General features: G+C 43.5%; 1 protein-coding gene across 6 annotated transcripts in view; it reads right to left on the bottom strand.

Moving 5' to 3' along the window:
• Positions 1-625: 625 nt before the first annotated feature.
• atp8a2 (ATPase phospholipid transporting 8A2) overlaps positions 626-15,241 on the bottom strand; it is a 32,522-nt gene continuing 17,906 nt past the window's right edge. For all 6 annotated transcript variants that reach the window (XM_079575742.1, XM_079575744.1, XM_079575743.1 and 3 more), the window contains 13 exons: positions 14,599-14,771; positions 11,728-11,911; positions 10,631-10,741; positions 9,372-9,446; positions 9,056-9,178; positions 8,613-8,691; positions 8,471-8,532; positions 8,026-8,082; positions 6,892-6,999; positions 4,525-4,613; positions 4,232-4,336; positions 1,974-2,065; positions 626-1,800 (listed from right to left, as the gene is read on the bottom strand). In XM_079575742.1, the coding sequence (XP_079431868.1) occupies positions 1,703-1,800; positions 1,974-2,065; positions 4,232-4,336; positions 4,525-4,613; positions 6,892-6,999; positions 8,026-8,082; positions 8,471-8,532; positions 8,613-8,691; positions 9,056-9,178; positions 9,372-9,446; positions 10,631-10,741; positions 11,728-11,911; positions 14,599-14,771 (1,356 nt within the window). In that variant the 3' untranslated portion in view covers positions 626-1,702. The remainder of the gene's footprint in view (positions 1,801-1,973; positions 2,066-4,231; positions 4,337-4,524; positions 4,614-6,891; positions 7,000-8,025; positions 8,083-8,470; positions 8,533-8,612; positions 8,692-9,055; positions 9,179-9,371; positions 9,447-10,630; positions 10,742-11,727; positions 11,912-14,598; positions 14,772-15,241) is intronic.

Raw genomic sequence — 15,241 nt, 5'->3', positions numbered from 1 at the left:
TCAAAAATGTGAATAAAGCATCGTACAGGACCTTTAATCTCATGGAGACAGTTTGGCAGGCTGTTTTGTAGACTAATGTGAAACACTGAGTTGGTGGGATGTCACAAGGGAACAAGTTAAAAGCATGGGATGTCTCTCCGACTACTGCCTGAGCTGAGCCCAATGGATTCTCCATACTGAAGCAGCTGCTGTCGGTTCCAGTCCAGGAAGGTGGGCGGGAAGAGGATCTTTAGCTCAAGTCAAGGGAATCGGGCCTGTACAAACTGGCTGTTGGTTTATGTTTGTCTAGAGAGGGAGTGTGGGAGTTTTATCTGATAATATGAGTGTCATGTAACTCGTAAAATCACTTCTTGTTAAATTTCAATTGAAGCTTGTCATGTTAAAATAATATGCAGAGCTGAGCCATTCCCCTCACACAGCGGTGCATCTGAACAGGACTGCACAACCCCTTTCAAGTCAGAATTGCAATTAGAATGGTTGGCTCCAATATTAAAGGTTACAGTATCCTTTGCCTTTGTTTGATACAGTGTTTTCTGGACAGTGGACACTTAACAAAGGTGCGCTTTGTACATAGTCAGAGTTGAAGATATGAGCTACAAATGCACACAGTAAGTCAGGTCATGGATTGATTAAATTTAATAATTAGGAACTGGATGGACAACCCCCCTTCATCTCCTTTAGTGTCATTCATTTCAACATTGGCAGCGCCAGACTGAAGCACATGATCAAGTATCGTAGTCAAATCCCTTGTGTATGGTAGCCTATTAGCTCAATTTCAAGTAAAATATTTCCTCTAAGAGGTGTACAAAAACAGGCATTATTCAAAAGAGAAAAAACAACTTATAAACATATACAGATGTCCAATAATAAAAATAATTTAAAGGGAATCCAGGAGAATGAGGAAGCCTCGTGAGGATGCAGCATCAGTAATCACAGGAGCGGTCACACAATTAAAAAAATGAGTCAACACAAGTGGAAAAATAGTGGTTTAAAAACTGGCCAGCAGATATGCAGCAGGTTCGAGGTTGATAGAGGTTGCTCCCGTGTGAAGGAGGGTGGTCCTGGCGGGTTCGGAGCGGGCAGAGGGAGGGTGTGGGTCCGGTCAGCGTTCTGCCTCAGTGACATCTTTGTAGTGTTTGGCAGAAAGGCTCACGGGACGGGGGGCTCCAGCTGTCCTCAAGACTCTGTTACCTTCATTATTAAAAGGATTTTGCGCCTTTCGTGTCTGCGTGTGTGCCTGTGCGTGCATCAATTTGACATACATGCCGTTCTGATGTCGACACAAGATGAAACGTTATTTAAAGCAAAGTTCACAAGATGAGAGGGACCCATGGAAATACTGGAGACAGACAGTAGCGGGATGCGTGCAGACAGACATGCACACAGAGGAATGCCCAGGACAGACGCACGCGCAGACACTGGTACCGGTCAGTGCATATAATTTATATGAGAAGCAGTCTCTTGGCTTATGTCTGTGTACGGATACGATTGCTCATGCCAGTGCAGCTCATGTAACATAAAGAGGTTATAATCCCGACAGTCGTCCCTTCTCTCAAGATCAGTTCTCCGCCGTCTGACACTGATGGCCCAGTCTGAGCAGGGGTCAGCTCATTGTCCTGTAAGGCCACAGCGGGGTCCGTCAGCGGTGCGGGAGGTCTGGCGCCGTGACGCGTTGCTACAGAGTCTGGGTGGGGTGGGGGGGCTAGAGGCTGGGGCGCTGCTGGAGAGTGGTGTCGTAGGAGCGCACTACCTGGGACTGGGACACCACGCCGTGCTCCTCCTGAGAGAAGGCGTAACCGTCTGGAAAGAGAGAGGCAAGAGTGATGAGGCGGAGTGGACTTTGTTTCAACTGCGTCGTAGCTCAAGCTTTCGGTAATTCATTGTGTTTGCGTTTCTAAAAATATCCATAAGAAGATTTTAAAACACTATTAGTCATAATAGAGGCTCGTGTTGCATGTGTGCTTGGGACTCACGTGACACAGTCTGCTGCACCGAGTTGGAGCGTCCGATATTAGAAGGTGCTTTTCTAAAGACTCTTGTCAGCAGATGGGCCCGTTCGTTTAGACTGCAGACAGAGACCAAGATGAGGTTCACATGACGTGTCCGTGACAACCATTATAGAAACTCAATAGGACACTTGTACACTTAACCCATTTAACCGCACCAGACACAAAGGCTGTGACGCAAATAACCACAAATTGTCCATATTTGTAATCTATATCTGGACAAAATTACAAAAATGGTAACAAATAATACTTTAAGCCACGTTGCGTAACATTTCATCCAATGAATAGAGTAAAATACAAGATTTCATTTACGGTGCATCTTTGCTGGAAGCCGGACATCACCAGCTCGTCTCCATGGAGATAGTACTGCTTTACTACAGGTAGCCGAATATGAGGTTTAAGTACTTAAGGTCCTCTTCCAAATGCTTTATTTTGGTAAAAAAATAGCTTAGTCTGCAAGCGGCTGATCATTAGGAGCATGTACGGTATTGATAGTATTGTAGTAGTGTTTCGCAACACATAACCTGGAATGTTCCACAGCGTGGCTTTAAACATGTATATTATCATTTAGTTACAATGATATTCCAATATGAACATTTTATGAATGTATGAATGCATGTGCGTTAAAGTTGTGCGTTTGAAATTTCATGAAAACTAAAATGACCAACCAAGTACAGTGTCAGTGTCAGTTTGTTACATGTTGAACAAAGATGGGATTAAATGGGTTAACATGAATAGAAACGACACTTTCAGTTGAGAGAAACACCGAGGGCTATGGACATTTTACAAGGCACTAAATCTTTGAGCGTTGAGCCCGTAGAGTGGGTCCCAGGATGATGGTTCTAACCGAACATTGGGTCATAAACGGCTGCACTGTAACAGGACATCCACAGTAAACCATTCCTCGCCCCTCTCACTGCCCTCTCCCTCTTTCCAAGAAGAAGACTGGATCCTCTGTTCGGGGACCACACGCCGTCATGGCTCCTCTCCTCTGTGACCAAAAATAACTAAGGCCCTTCCAGATATTGCACATAAATACGTGCGTGCAGCTAAACACATGAATATTGACTACAGCGCCATGAGCACAGCTGTAACCGTCACTGCCAATAGATGCAGTCTTTTGACAATTTGCAACAGTGCGTACATGTGTTATGTCAATAGAAGATTAAAAGACCAAAGAGGGCCTTATCTGGCATTTATACAGCGGTTTGATATCCTGATCGTAGCGCTTTCCCAAGGCTAGGACTTTGGATACAACCGTCAGGAAATTTGTAATGCTGTAAGTGGCTGTAGGACGCTTCACTGCTGTGTTTGTCAAGGAAAACTAAAGTTTGCATAGGGCTTCTGTGGCCAAATAAAACGATGCCATGATTGATGATGGCAATGAGTGAATGATAAAAGGCCAACTGTTGCTGCAATAAATATCAAAAGTATGATGGATCTATACTTTTGAGATTTATTTACCTAAACCTTGAAGGACATCCTGAACCCTTCTTCACTACTTTCCCAAGAAATATTCCCAGGAATTACAAACCCAGATGTGGCTGTTCCCTTATGCCCAGTTCCTGCACCTCTCCAATACTGCTGACTGGACACCAAAGAGACCAAGACCGTCCCAAGTGCCTAAATTGCTTTAAATAATGAGTCAATTCAGGACAGGTCTCTGCAGAAGATGTGGGGCAGGGGTGATTGGGTGCACATTAAGCTAGACACACGAACAATCGCCTGACTCTAACAACAAATTGAAAATAACATCACAGCTACATAACACCATGGACACAGCTATTTTCAAGGGTGAAAGAAAGAGCCTATGACAAACCAGTTTGGAACAGCAGACCAAATTGATCCAGCTATGATGCAGGTAATTGTGAAAAAGGATGAGAGACATGCAGAGATTGAATCAACTCCAGGAAACATGACTCTCACACGGATGCTCAGAAAAGGCATGGGGGGAATCAGAGGTCACACAGCAGGTCAGTTCAAACCCAGAAACTACCTCTAAACATGTGACAACTTTATCCTCTAGGAAACATCTGCACTGGGATCACTCCTGTGGACAGCGCAGCCCAAAAATCAAAAACAATTCTTACAAAATTGATACAAAGCATTTCAATCTTATTACCAAGTCATTACTGTGCTGTAAAGTGAAATCAATATAAAGGCTTATAGTCATTAGCACAAATAAACCTGACAAATGCTGGTGTGCTAGTCTAAAAAGTCTGTACCTTCGGCCGCTGGCATCCCTGAGAACAGCTGCCCCTGGATCCACAGCTCTGGCCTCCAGCTCCTGCACCTCCTCCAGTAGAGACTTCTTCACAGTGCGCCGCATGCTGCAAAGCGAATAAGCTCATCAGGCCCAAGCCAAGGAAAGTCTGAGTGCTTGCAGACACATGTGATTCATAACAGTGTGCGTAAGTGTTGACACCGGCTCAATACGGGTTATGTAAACTTTTTTGGTCAAGTTAAATAGCCTGTATATAGATTTCTAATGCATTTATGGGAGACTTGTTCTACTTACGCGGTCCAAGCAAAGTCTTTGAGTAAACACGCAGTAGGCACAAGGACGAGGCCCAGCCAGAAGTACCAGCACTGCATCACTCTGCCAGCCTGCAATGACAGCACACAGGCTTCTTTTATTTCGAGCAAAATTCATTTAAACCCAGCATTAAGTCATGTCTCTTCACGGCGAGAACATCTGGTCCATGTAAAGGAAAATACCACACAAAGCACATTTATATATGAAAAAAAAAAGTGGTTACTTTTCTACAGCTTTCTCACACTGCAATTAAGTATAAACTGTCATACTGATACATAATAGATAAATGAACAGGCTAAACTAATCCCTTCTTGTTTCTGACATCCAGCTGCAGTCAGACTCATTGGCCTTTGACCCGTGTCTATGGTTCGTCTCCAGGGATTAATCTCTCCCCTGTCTCAGTTTGACTGTCTCGATTTCTGTTTGACAAGTTTTTCATCTGATTTTGCTCAATGCCCCTTCAGGCGCCGTAAATCTTCTGCTAATAACGCCTCTAATTACGTATTACCTCACTTTGGTCATGGCGATAAGCTATGGTTCATAAATCACTTTGTCCAACATTTGCCCAAATCTATTGCAGCCTCCAGAAGAGGCAGCCTCCTGAAGTCTTATTTATAAGAATGGAAACAAACTTGGTCCCACAATCTAGATACATGAATAACAGATACATTCACTTACATTATATCTGACCTGAATAACGATGACTGTGCCCATGTATTACTCATATCCACTAGGTACAAATAAAGTTTTCACAAAATATTTTTTCTTTACAGCATAGCAATAACATGATAACAGAACAGCATGGCAACACTGGCTACGTTTACAGGGAGACCAAAAATGTGATCTAATCTGATTTCTGGAGTTCTCAGATTAATGTAGAGGGACGTAAACAGCATAATCTGATATTCATATAATCTGATTTCTTCCTGATCTCTGACGTGTGCCTAAACTAACCAGGAAAATCCAAAGTCAGGCCAAAATCATATCAAAAAGACTAAAGATTAAAAGACATATTAAAAAAATACTAAAATTAAAACTTAAAAAGAAAAAAAGAAAGAGTTTGAGTCCCTGCTCTGATTATTGAAGAGAGGGGTGGAGACAATTGAGTTGCCCTAAAATCCAAATCTGCACTGGCTTATGTAGAACCCGGAGTTTTGGATTTTCCAATTTCTGAGGAGAATGTAAACACATCAGATCTGATAATTGGGTCATCTGATTTCTCCAGTTATCAGATTTTTCAGAGCATTTAAACGTAGCCAATGAGGCATAATGCATTTTGCAGTCTGGTTTTCATATAATTACCATAAAAAAATACCAGCCACATTTCCTAGACATTTTCATCCTTTATTTAGGGCTATGTTGAGTAACGGTTACTTTACATATGTGCCATGTTTTCATGAAATTACCATAATTATCATGTTAATACACGTTTGGGTACAAGGCCATTTCCTTTCTCTATATTGTATTACTGTGCTGTGAAGTGCTACAGCAAAACAGTGGTAAATATTGACATACAGGAGCACCACTAGTTCACATACGACACCAGCCACTTGATATAGTTTCTGCTCCTGTCATTTGACGCAAGGATTAAGCCAGGCCCAGATCCTCACTCCATCGTAGGGTCTCCTGGTTTCCTACTTTGCGTCTAAAGCAACTAAATCAACTGCATTCAGTGGACAAGTGTACAGACGTTTTCCATTCGCTGTCGCCTGTAGACAGATGGATATATAGATAGACGAGGCCAGGGAAATAAGAGAGGTAATGGGGTAGTTAGGGGGATGATGGAGGGATGGGGGGAAGTGGCTCAAAGTCCCCAGACCACTCCCCAGTTAGCCTAGGAGCAGCTGCACAGATATTCGACCGCATTCCTGATTTCTGACACAAATTGAAGTAATAGGTTCGAGACGGCCCTGTTCCTTTGCTCCCTTCCAACAGTAGGACACTTCACCTAAGCCCCTCATCCCTTCAGCCCCAAATGAGTCTCAATCAGGGAGATCCGCTCCTCTCAGTCTCCCAGGACCCTCATCACCATCAACAGCAGCCCACCCGCTTGAATCAACACCTCGGTGCGGGGCGGTAAACGGCGGGGTTCGGGTGACACGCGGCAGGTGCAGGACGCCTGGGGAGAGGGGCTGCCGGGGGGGGGGGGGGGGGGGGCGTAAATCTCCCTCAGGGTTCGGCAGCGCAGACCAGGAACACCCAAGGAGGTGTGTCACAAAGGCGCCATGCGGAGGCGACTAAACCCAGCAGGTGATAGAGTCGGAGAAAGAGACGTCGTGAAGAGGGCTATTTTAACCCTCTCAACCCCTATGGACTGAAATGAGTGACACGTGTAAGGGGGAAACTTGCCTGGCCGAGCATATCCGGGGCAATGGGGATCTTGGGCCAGAAGACGGAATACACGGTGAAGAAGAGCATCCACAGAATCATGCTTCCCCACACCGCCAAGTGGGAAAACTACAAAAATAAAGAAAAAACACAACATTCATTTACAACAAAATATTACACAGCCGTGCCATAAAAACACACATTAAATCTAAAACAAAACATAACTAGGGCCAAAACCAGGCAAAAACAATGTACAAAGAGCAAGTGTCTTTAATTAAACGGGCAATAGGCGCAGTGTGACTGAGGATGGCGATGGCGATTAAGAGAGAAATAGGAAAACCACTGGAGGTCAAATAGTTTACATTCAGCCTGTCCCAATATAGACAATCTCTGCCTGCCTCCTCTCTCTGACTTGGTCCCTTGCTCTGATCGCTGTAAGGGGACACGGTGTGAGAATCCCAGGTCCCTGCTTCATTACGGACAGGCTCTTGTGTAGACAGCTGAACGGACAAAGATGTCAGCACCATCCAACCAATATCTTATTTAACATTGACACCATTATTGATTGGGCTGAAAATCTGAATTAAAAAAAATATATATATATCTGATTGATTAAGTGATATTGTTGCACAGAGGCAATTGTTGCATTGATTTATTAGGCATCGTTTCCTCTCTTGTTCATTTCCTTCACTTTACAATGGGGCATCTGTCTTGGGATTCTTGTAGCATTACCAGTTTCACCACATTTCTTCAGGGAAAAAGGTGCAAACAGTTAACTGATGGAGTGGTCAGACTGGCTTTAGAGTAAGCCTTTTGCTGTTGTCTGAATGAGAACAGACTTCTGCCAGTCCCCTAAGCACATTCCTAAAATGCCCCTAAGTCAAACAATTTATGGGCAATCTTAACAAACTTTCATCTAAAAATTCAGAAGGCAATTACGGGGTAAACATTCCTGTGGCAAATAGATTACAAGTAGATAAAAGTTTAAATAAACCCTCAGATAATGCAGCTGGAAAGAAACTCTAACCCCCCTCCATTAAATGAAAGTTGGCTATTTTTCCCATGGACTGCTTCACGTATTTACACGGAGGGCTATATGCCCACCCCTATATTACCTCTTTGTTTGTCAATGGTTGATTAACATGCAGCACATACCCTGGTCCATGCGGTGGACTCCATCCCGGCTTTTAGACACACAGTTACAACCACGTACTGCGTAAACACAAGGAAGCAAATAAAAAGCAGGGAAAAACTTGGTTAGTGCTCTGGCGACTGTGGAGATAATAAACATTAATGCAATACTGTTAACTCTGCAAAATACTCGGAAACCCCCTACGCGCACGTACTACAAATAAATACCAGAGAAACGCACAGGAGACTGTAGGGAGTAAAATGATAGCAAAGAGTGTGCGATGGAGGCACAAGAATAGAAAGAAACTGTGGATTAGGGCAAAGAGGAGACAGAGTGGCTAGACAAGGCAAGATTGACTGGAGACCTAAAAAAGCCCAAGAGGCAGTGCCCTTTCTCGGTGTAGACAACTGCCGCGAAAGTAAAGCAACACAGGAAGACACAATATTGAACTAGAAGAAGTGTACTCACTGTGTAGACCATATTTCCAACAAACAGGTAGTCATTTCCTTGCCCGTTTGGGAAAGGAGAGTCTTCAAAAAGGAACAAAAAGATGGCTCGATTAGCATGAACTTTTTATTTTCGCAACTATTGTGGGAAAACATACACTTACCATGTTCTAACATTTTGAGAGGGAACCAGAATAGAATAATTGAGTGAATCAGTGCGTTGATACAGTGACCCCAGAACACCTGTAAAACACGGAGGTTTAGTTCAGTTAAACTCATGGGAGTGGACACAAACTGCACAATACCACTCAAATGAAACATATAAATCCCTCAAAACACACACAGTTTTCTTGCTAATTAAAATTCTGTTTGCAGTACACCGGCGTGTTTAACCAAACTTGCAGTTACAGGTTGCAAGCGCAAAATGAATGACTTCCTTCTTCGGGCCCTATGAATCTCATTAATATCGCCATAGAAACTGCTCAGTTCCCATGCCGCTCTTGTTTACTCGCCGGTCAACCAAATAAACAGCGGGCATCGCTCACACCCGCAGATAACCCAACAAGGCCAGTCGAGCCCAGAGGTGGCTAAATATGGCGGCGTGTACCTTGGTGTTGAAACCCTCGGCGTTCTGGGTGATTCTGTAGAGCTGGGGAAACCGGAGCATGTTTTGCTGGCTGCACGGCCGGTCAAATATTCCCAGTGTGAACGGGGGCAGCGCAGTAAAAATCTGTAAAAGACAAACATGTGTTACTTGTTTACATAGTTTTGAGGCATTTGAGGAAACCCCGGCGTTTCCCATTAAAACAACAATACAATGTTGACCACCCAAAGTCTCAAAACAAGCTGAACAGTAATTCAGTGAGTACAAATTACATTTTTTCTTCTTGCATATTCATTAACAGTTAGTGGTCTGTACTTACCACGTTATAGAGACCTATACACCAGCGCTCAAACAGGATCTGGCCGGAGAACCCATTGACAAAGGCAAACCAGAGCTAGGACAGAAAGACAGGGATCAGAGAGGATGAAGTGAACAATAGCACAGAGTAAACCGCCTTAGGGACGTATAGTGGAAACTGCAGCTTTTGTTCAATGTTGTGGTGCATTGAGAAATATCTGAATGTGTGATGAAAGATCCTTTTAAAGACGTTTGAAATACTGTTACTCAATTTATATAGAGAGTGAAAATAACCCCTTTACGCTACTTCCACGCAGCTTGTGGCACTTAGCGTTTTAAATGCATTCCTTACATGGCTCGTTCCCACTTCTGAAACCACATACTGACTTTACAGAGCTTAATCCACCCAAACAATGTGCCTAAATGCAACGATGGCCTTAGGGAGCCTTCATTAACGCGCTCCTACTTATAGCATGCTGATGGGGCAGCAGATACAGGAAGTGCTCTGGGAGGCTGGCTGTTGGCGAGTGCTGAGGCATTCCCGGGGAATACAGTGAAAGATACAGCCCCGGGGTAAGGTCAGATACACAGAAAAAAACTCCACCCATCCCCCCCCCCCTCCCTCCCCATTCGGTGTCTCCGGAAAGTGGACAGAGACGGTCCCTAACCTTTGGCCTGGAGAGCTTTGCAGGAGCCAATCATGTGAGATAATCTGCGAGACGCACTCTTGTAAAGCAGGCAGAGACAGAGGAGTGGCATGAGTAGGGTTTGGTACAGCTATAAAATGTACTTCTGCGGAAGGGGAAAAAGATCTGAAAAAACATATTCTAGTAGTGAATGCCTGATTTTCACAGATCTTGGACGCTAGTGGATGAAAACTTGTTCCTTTTTGCGCTTTGGCCCTAAGTATGCGCAGGACAGTAGGACTCCAGGGAGGACCTGCACCTGCTGACATCCTTAAGTGTCACACCGGGTTTAGGGGGGGTGAAGGGGGTCGAGCACAGCTGACAACCCCCCGCCTTACCCCATAAGCGGTGGGGCCAAGGCTGCGGTGCACACACAGATCTGCAGACCCTGACGACGGGCAGCATCACGGCCGATCTAAAGGCACTCCGCCTCCATGCATGTGTGTACGCAAGAGAGACAGAAAGCAGACACCAGAAGTGCCCGTCGTCCATCACTGTCAGGCGCTCCAAACAAGCAGCTGCAAAATGTCTCTGCTAATGTAGCCGAGTGTATGTGAACGAGTGCATTAAAGGGGGAGTGGTGCTGAAGCCCTACCTCGATAATGTAGAGCACCACATTCTTATAGAAACAGTAGAGGATGCACTTGGTGACTCGGTTGTAGCTCCAGGCCCCATGCACCAGCAGCAGTTTCTCCAAGTAGGAAAACTGTAAGAAGAGAGAAAAGAAACACCGAAGTATGAGTGCAATGTATTTCAGACATAGACAGAGGATGTCCACTGATAAGCTATGCAAGATAAGCCAGTGAAGGTGACAGAAAGTGAGAAAGTAAAGGCAAAGGACAAGATTAGAGTAAAGGGAGGAGATTTGTTGAGTACATTCTAACACAGTCATTGGCCTTCCTCACTATGTAGATTGTTTTCAGTTCAGTGAAAATAAAAACAATCTTTCATTTAATTCCTTACACCACCATACACTGGATCTGGGGTTGCAGGAGTTAGTCAGGTCTAGGTTCAATATAACAAATGATCAGGTAAATCTTGATTGAAAGGAGTGAGAAAGTGTTTCAGTGAACATGTGACATCACTTTCACACGGTTCAGATCTTAACCCCATTGAGAATGTTTGGGATGTGCTGGAGTCCAACTTTCCCATGAACAACACTAGATCTAGCTGAAAAATGTATGTACACTAGACGTAAAAAAAAATCTTGTGGCAATGCAGACTGCAATGTTTCAAACATAGGGTACGACGTGTGCTTAGCAGAGGCTACTTGAAATCATTTCAGATTGAAAAAGGAGGCAAAATAATAAAATGTGTATTGATACTGTATTTCATCCAGAATTATTTAACAATACAAGAGAAATGGCGTGTAGAATATGAGTAAGTTGCCTTTTTACTAACAAACATGCTTTCACTTGACCAATTTCTAAACAAAGTGCATGACCCTCGAAGTATGAGGCACTCAAGAGTATGGACAAAAAGCCCAAGGGTACATGAAGAACAAAGGAAGGACAGCTACACAGCACAGCTGCTCCTGCCTATTCATTGAACTATATGATAAATGAGCGACAGTTGTTGACAGGGGGACTTTGCACAAACATCTCTCTATTATGTAAGCATGTAAAGCTTGTGTTTATTTATGCACTGATGTAATGCTACATGATTCAGAGCGGGGCCGTGTCTGCGCTGCACCTGTGCGATGGAGTAGTCAGAGGAGTTGGTGGCCTGCATGCCCTCGTTCCCGCTGATGCCCACCCCCACGTGAGCCGTCTGGATCATGCCCACGTCGTTGGCACCGTCTCCTATGGCCAAAGTAATGGCTTTCACGTGCTTCTTCACCATGTCCACGATTTCAGACTTCTGCAGCGGTGACACTCTAAAAGGCGCAAAAGGGAGACAAGAGAGAGTGTGAATTTAAAAAACAAGTCAGAACACAGGGGGGCTGGAACTGGAAGGAGTCACATATAGTGGCATGGCTTGGATTATACCACCATTGCTCAGCCAAGTAAGTCACAGTCATACAAAGGTTTGCGACGGGAAGAGCATTTAAATCTGCAAAGTTACAGCGACTCTGAATGGAATACTGATGCAATTTATTTATTCAAAATAAAAATTTATTTGAAAATTGCTTATCCAAGAAAAGTGTCCCAAGAAAAGGCCTGTGAGCCGTAATTTGTCATTTATAAAAAAGAAGCATTGTAATAAAAGGGAGAACACTAGGTTGTGAATGGCAATTACAAGTGTTTACATCTCTTGGCACTATGGAAACCATGGGATTAATCCTTATTGAGTGTAACACATTTAAGGGATTAGAGCAAATCAAAGGATCATAAATGGGATAAAAAGGTGCCCAGAGTGACAAACTAACCCAGGGAACAGTAAAGGTTGAGGAGGGGTTTGATTGATGGTGGGCTGGCACCGATAACTCTCAGCGGAGCTATAACTACTGCTTTTACCAGGATTAGGAAACAATGATTCACTGTTCGGCAAATAAGAGTCTGGGTAGCCTTTGTTTGATATGCGCGGCTTTATGAGTTCATGCGTTTCTTAAAACGACCGAGTGCGCCTGCAGCTTGTGTCTGCGTTTAGGGAGCTTCCAGAGGTACTCCACCCTCTTGACCTGTATCTCTGATCCAGGCTCAGGAACCGGTTCGGTCCCTTCACTGACAAAGGAGAACCCACTGAGGCTCCATTACAGACCGTGCCTCAGGACCAACGCGGCGCAGTGACGTGTTCGCCCGGCAGTACGGCGGATAACTTTTCATTTAATGTGCCATTCAGAAGAAAGGGAGCAGGAAGGGTTAAATGTGAGGTCATTGCTGAAAACTAACAGTTTAATCTGACTCTTTTGTAGAAAGGACAGGATTTTATGGTAAATATCTTGTGGCTTTGCCGTAATTCCTGAGTGTAGCTAAATTATGATTATATTATGTGATGGACAGCAAACCAATAAAAGTCCCAAATTACAGTGTTTACATTCTAGACATGGGACATTGCTCAAATGGTCCTCCTTTCTGTTTTCAAAACATTTTTGTGCACATGTGAATGCTGACACGCCCCCTCGTACAGATTACTGCCCAAGAATAGTACCGTTTCTATGAAGCTTGAAGCAGACAGGAAAACTGACACCACGATAGGATTTGTACAACAAAGAAAGCTATATTTCCCACACAGTAAGACTAGCAACAGGTGGCAGCTACGTTGTAAATAAGCCCATCTTTATTGTACATTTATTCAAGATAAATAAGTTACTTACTATGAAGATAACAAAAATATGCGCTCAGTAAAACCACTATTTGTCAATGTTGATAAAATTATTTCAATATCAAATTATGAGAAGCTGCGTGAGGAGTCACATGCACTGAGAACACAACAGACTCCTTTGATAAAGTAAATCACATAATGAGTAACTGTGTCACACAGTGGAGCACTGCAGACACTCTTCATATGTTGAAATGCAAAGATCGAACAGTAGAATGAACGGAGTGGTTATCTGGTCGACTTAAAAGTATTCATATGAAGCATATTCATACACACCACAGGATGTACCCAAACAAAAGCTCTGACTTGGCCGCTGTAGTCACAGATGAATTATGGGATCAACCTCTTCTCTTTGTTTTCCAGTTCCTGTCTGAAGTGCAGGAGTGTGTCTGCCTGAGCATCTCTAAGCATCTAAACCACAAATCTCTTTATCTCTCCGTCTCTACTTTTCCACAATGTATTTCTAACAATGTCTGAGTCGCTGAAGAGATGAAAGAGCACTTTATAGTAGACCTGAGCAGAAAATAAGCAGCAGCTAAGACCTGCTGTAAACCAAGGCCAAGTGAAGTTAGGAGGCCATGCACACAAGCGCACTTATATAGGAACCACTGCAGGGGCATTATGTCACCACCACCTCTGTACTTTAAAGGCAACACCGCTCATTACCAACAGGCACCGGTCACACTATGGGACCCTAAAACATGCTCCCAACCCAAATCTCTTTTTACTACATGCGTTTCCCCAGCTAATAAATGTAAAGTGCGGGAACTTGTAGGTATAGGCAAATGAAAAGCACTCACACCACAAAGATTACAGAAGTACATGGACCACGTATTATTAGAAATTATCTCACTGCACAATTGAAGACCTTCTAACCCGACTAATAGAAGGAACGTTTTCAAAGCTACAATGCACGCAAAGTTGCTCTATACAACACTCTGTGATTCTATAGAACAATAAAATGTATGAGACAGATTTCGCTTTAGAAATGCCTCAGTACGGAAGTATTATAAGGACACTTTCCACAGACTAATCTCATAAAAGGACTAAAAGAGAGGAAAAGTGGAAAACTGTTTGATACAGAACAGCTCTAGTTAACAATAACCAAAAAAGGAGACACAGCATAAACATTTAAGGACAGAATTTAGTTTGTCTTAAGTGGGGACCTATTACACTACATGAGTGCTAGTGCCCACAACCAGGCATCCACAAAGAGCAGCACAAGGAAGTTTCTATAAATAAACAGTGTCTATAAATAGTTTGAAAATCTGAAAATACTTAGGACTGTTGTGCGTTTGTTACCTGCAGCAGATGACAGCTTTACAGGACAGAGCCAGGTCAAGGAAGTTTTGGCGAAGTTCAAACGAGAGGGCGTATTTCAGGGTCTGGCCGTCGATGATCAACGCCAGCTCGTTTTCTTTCCTCAGTGAGTCGCCCAGAGATGAGCAGTGGGTCGTCAGTGTGGCTCGAGTCGCCTGCAGAGAAAGTAAGTACAATGGGTATTCAGAATAAAACTAGGGGAAAAAACTACTTAACCTTTCAAAACTAAGTACAAAATTCTTCTGTTTTACATCACAGTCGCTGCACTTCAGAGCTGACGGCACAAGAGTTTTTTATTTATTTATTTTTTATCCTAACGAGCAAAGAAATAGATCAAAACACACCCCAATTTGTTCAAAGGTCAAAACCACAGTGGGAATAAATGGAAGACACATGCTCCTGTTTGCGCTGCTTTGATCTGGGGAAAGAATTTGCCCCTGTGTACACAATTCAATTAACAAAGCCAATATAACGTTAACAGTCTTAGGCCATAAGCACGTGAGACTGCTGTGGCCTGAGGCCTTTGTGTGTTACACCCCATTTCTTCACTCCAACAACAATAAAATGATAAAGAAAAAGCAGATCGAACCAGGGTCACAACAGAGCAATGCTGTATTCTTTTACG

Source organism: Gobius niger (assembly GCF_951799975.1).
Source record: "Gobius niger genome assembly, chromosome: 18".
Classification (NCBI taxonomy): domain Eukaryota; kingdom Metazoa; phylum Chordata; class Actinopteri; order Gobiiformes; family Gobiidae; genus Gobius; species Gobius niger.
The sequence above is the reverse complement of the archived record's forward strand: the minus strand, read 5'-3'. Positions and strand labels throughout refer to the sequence as shown.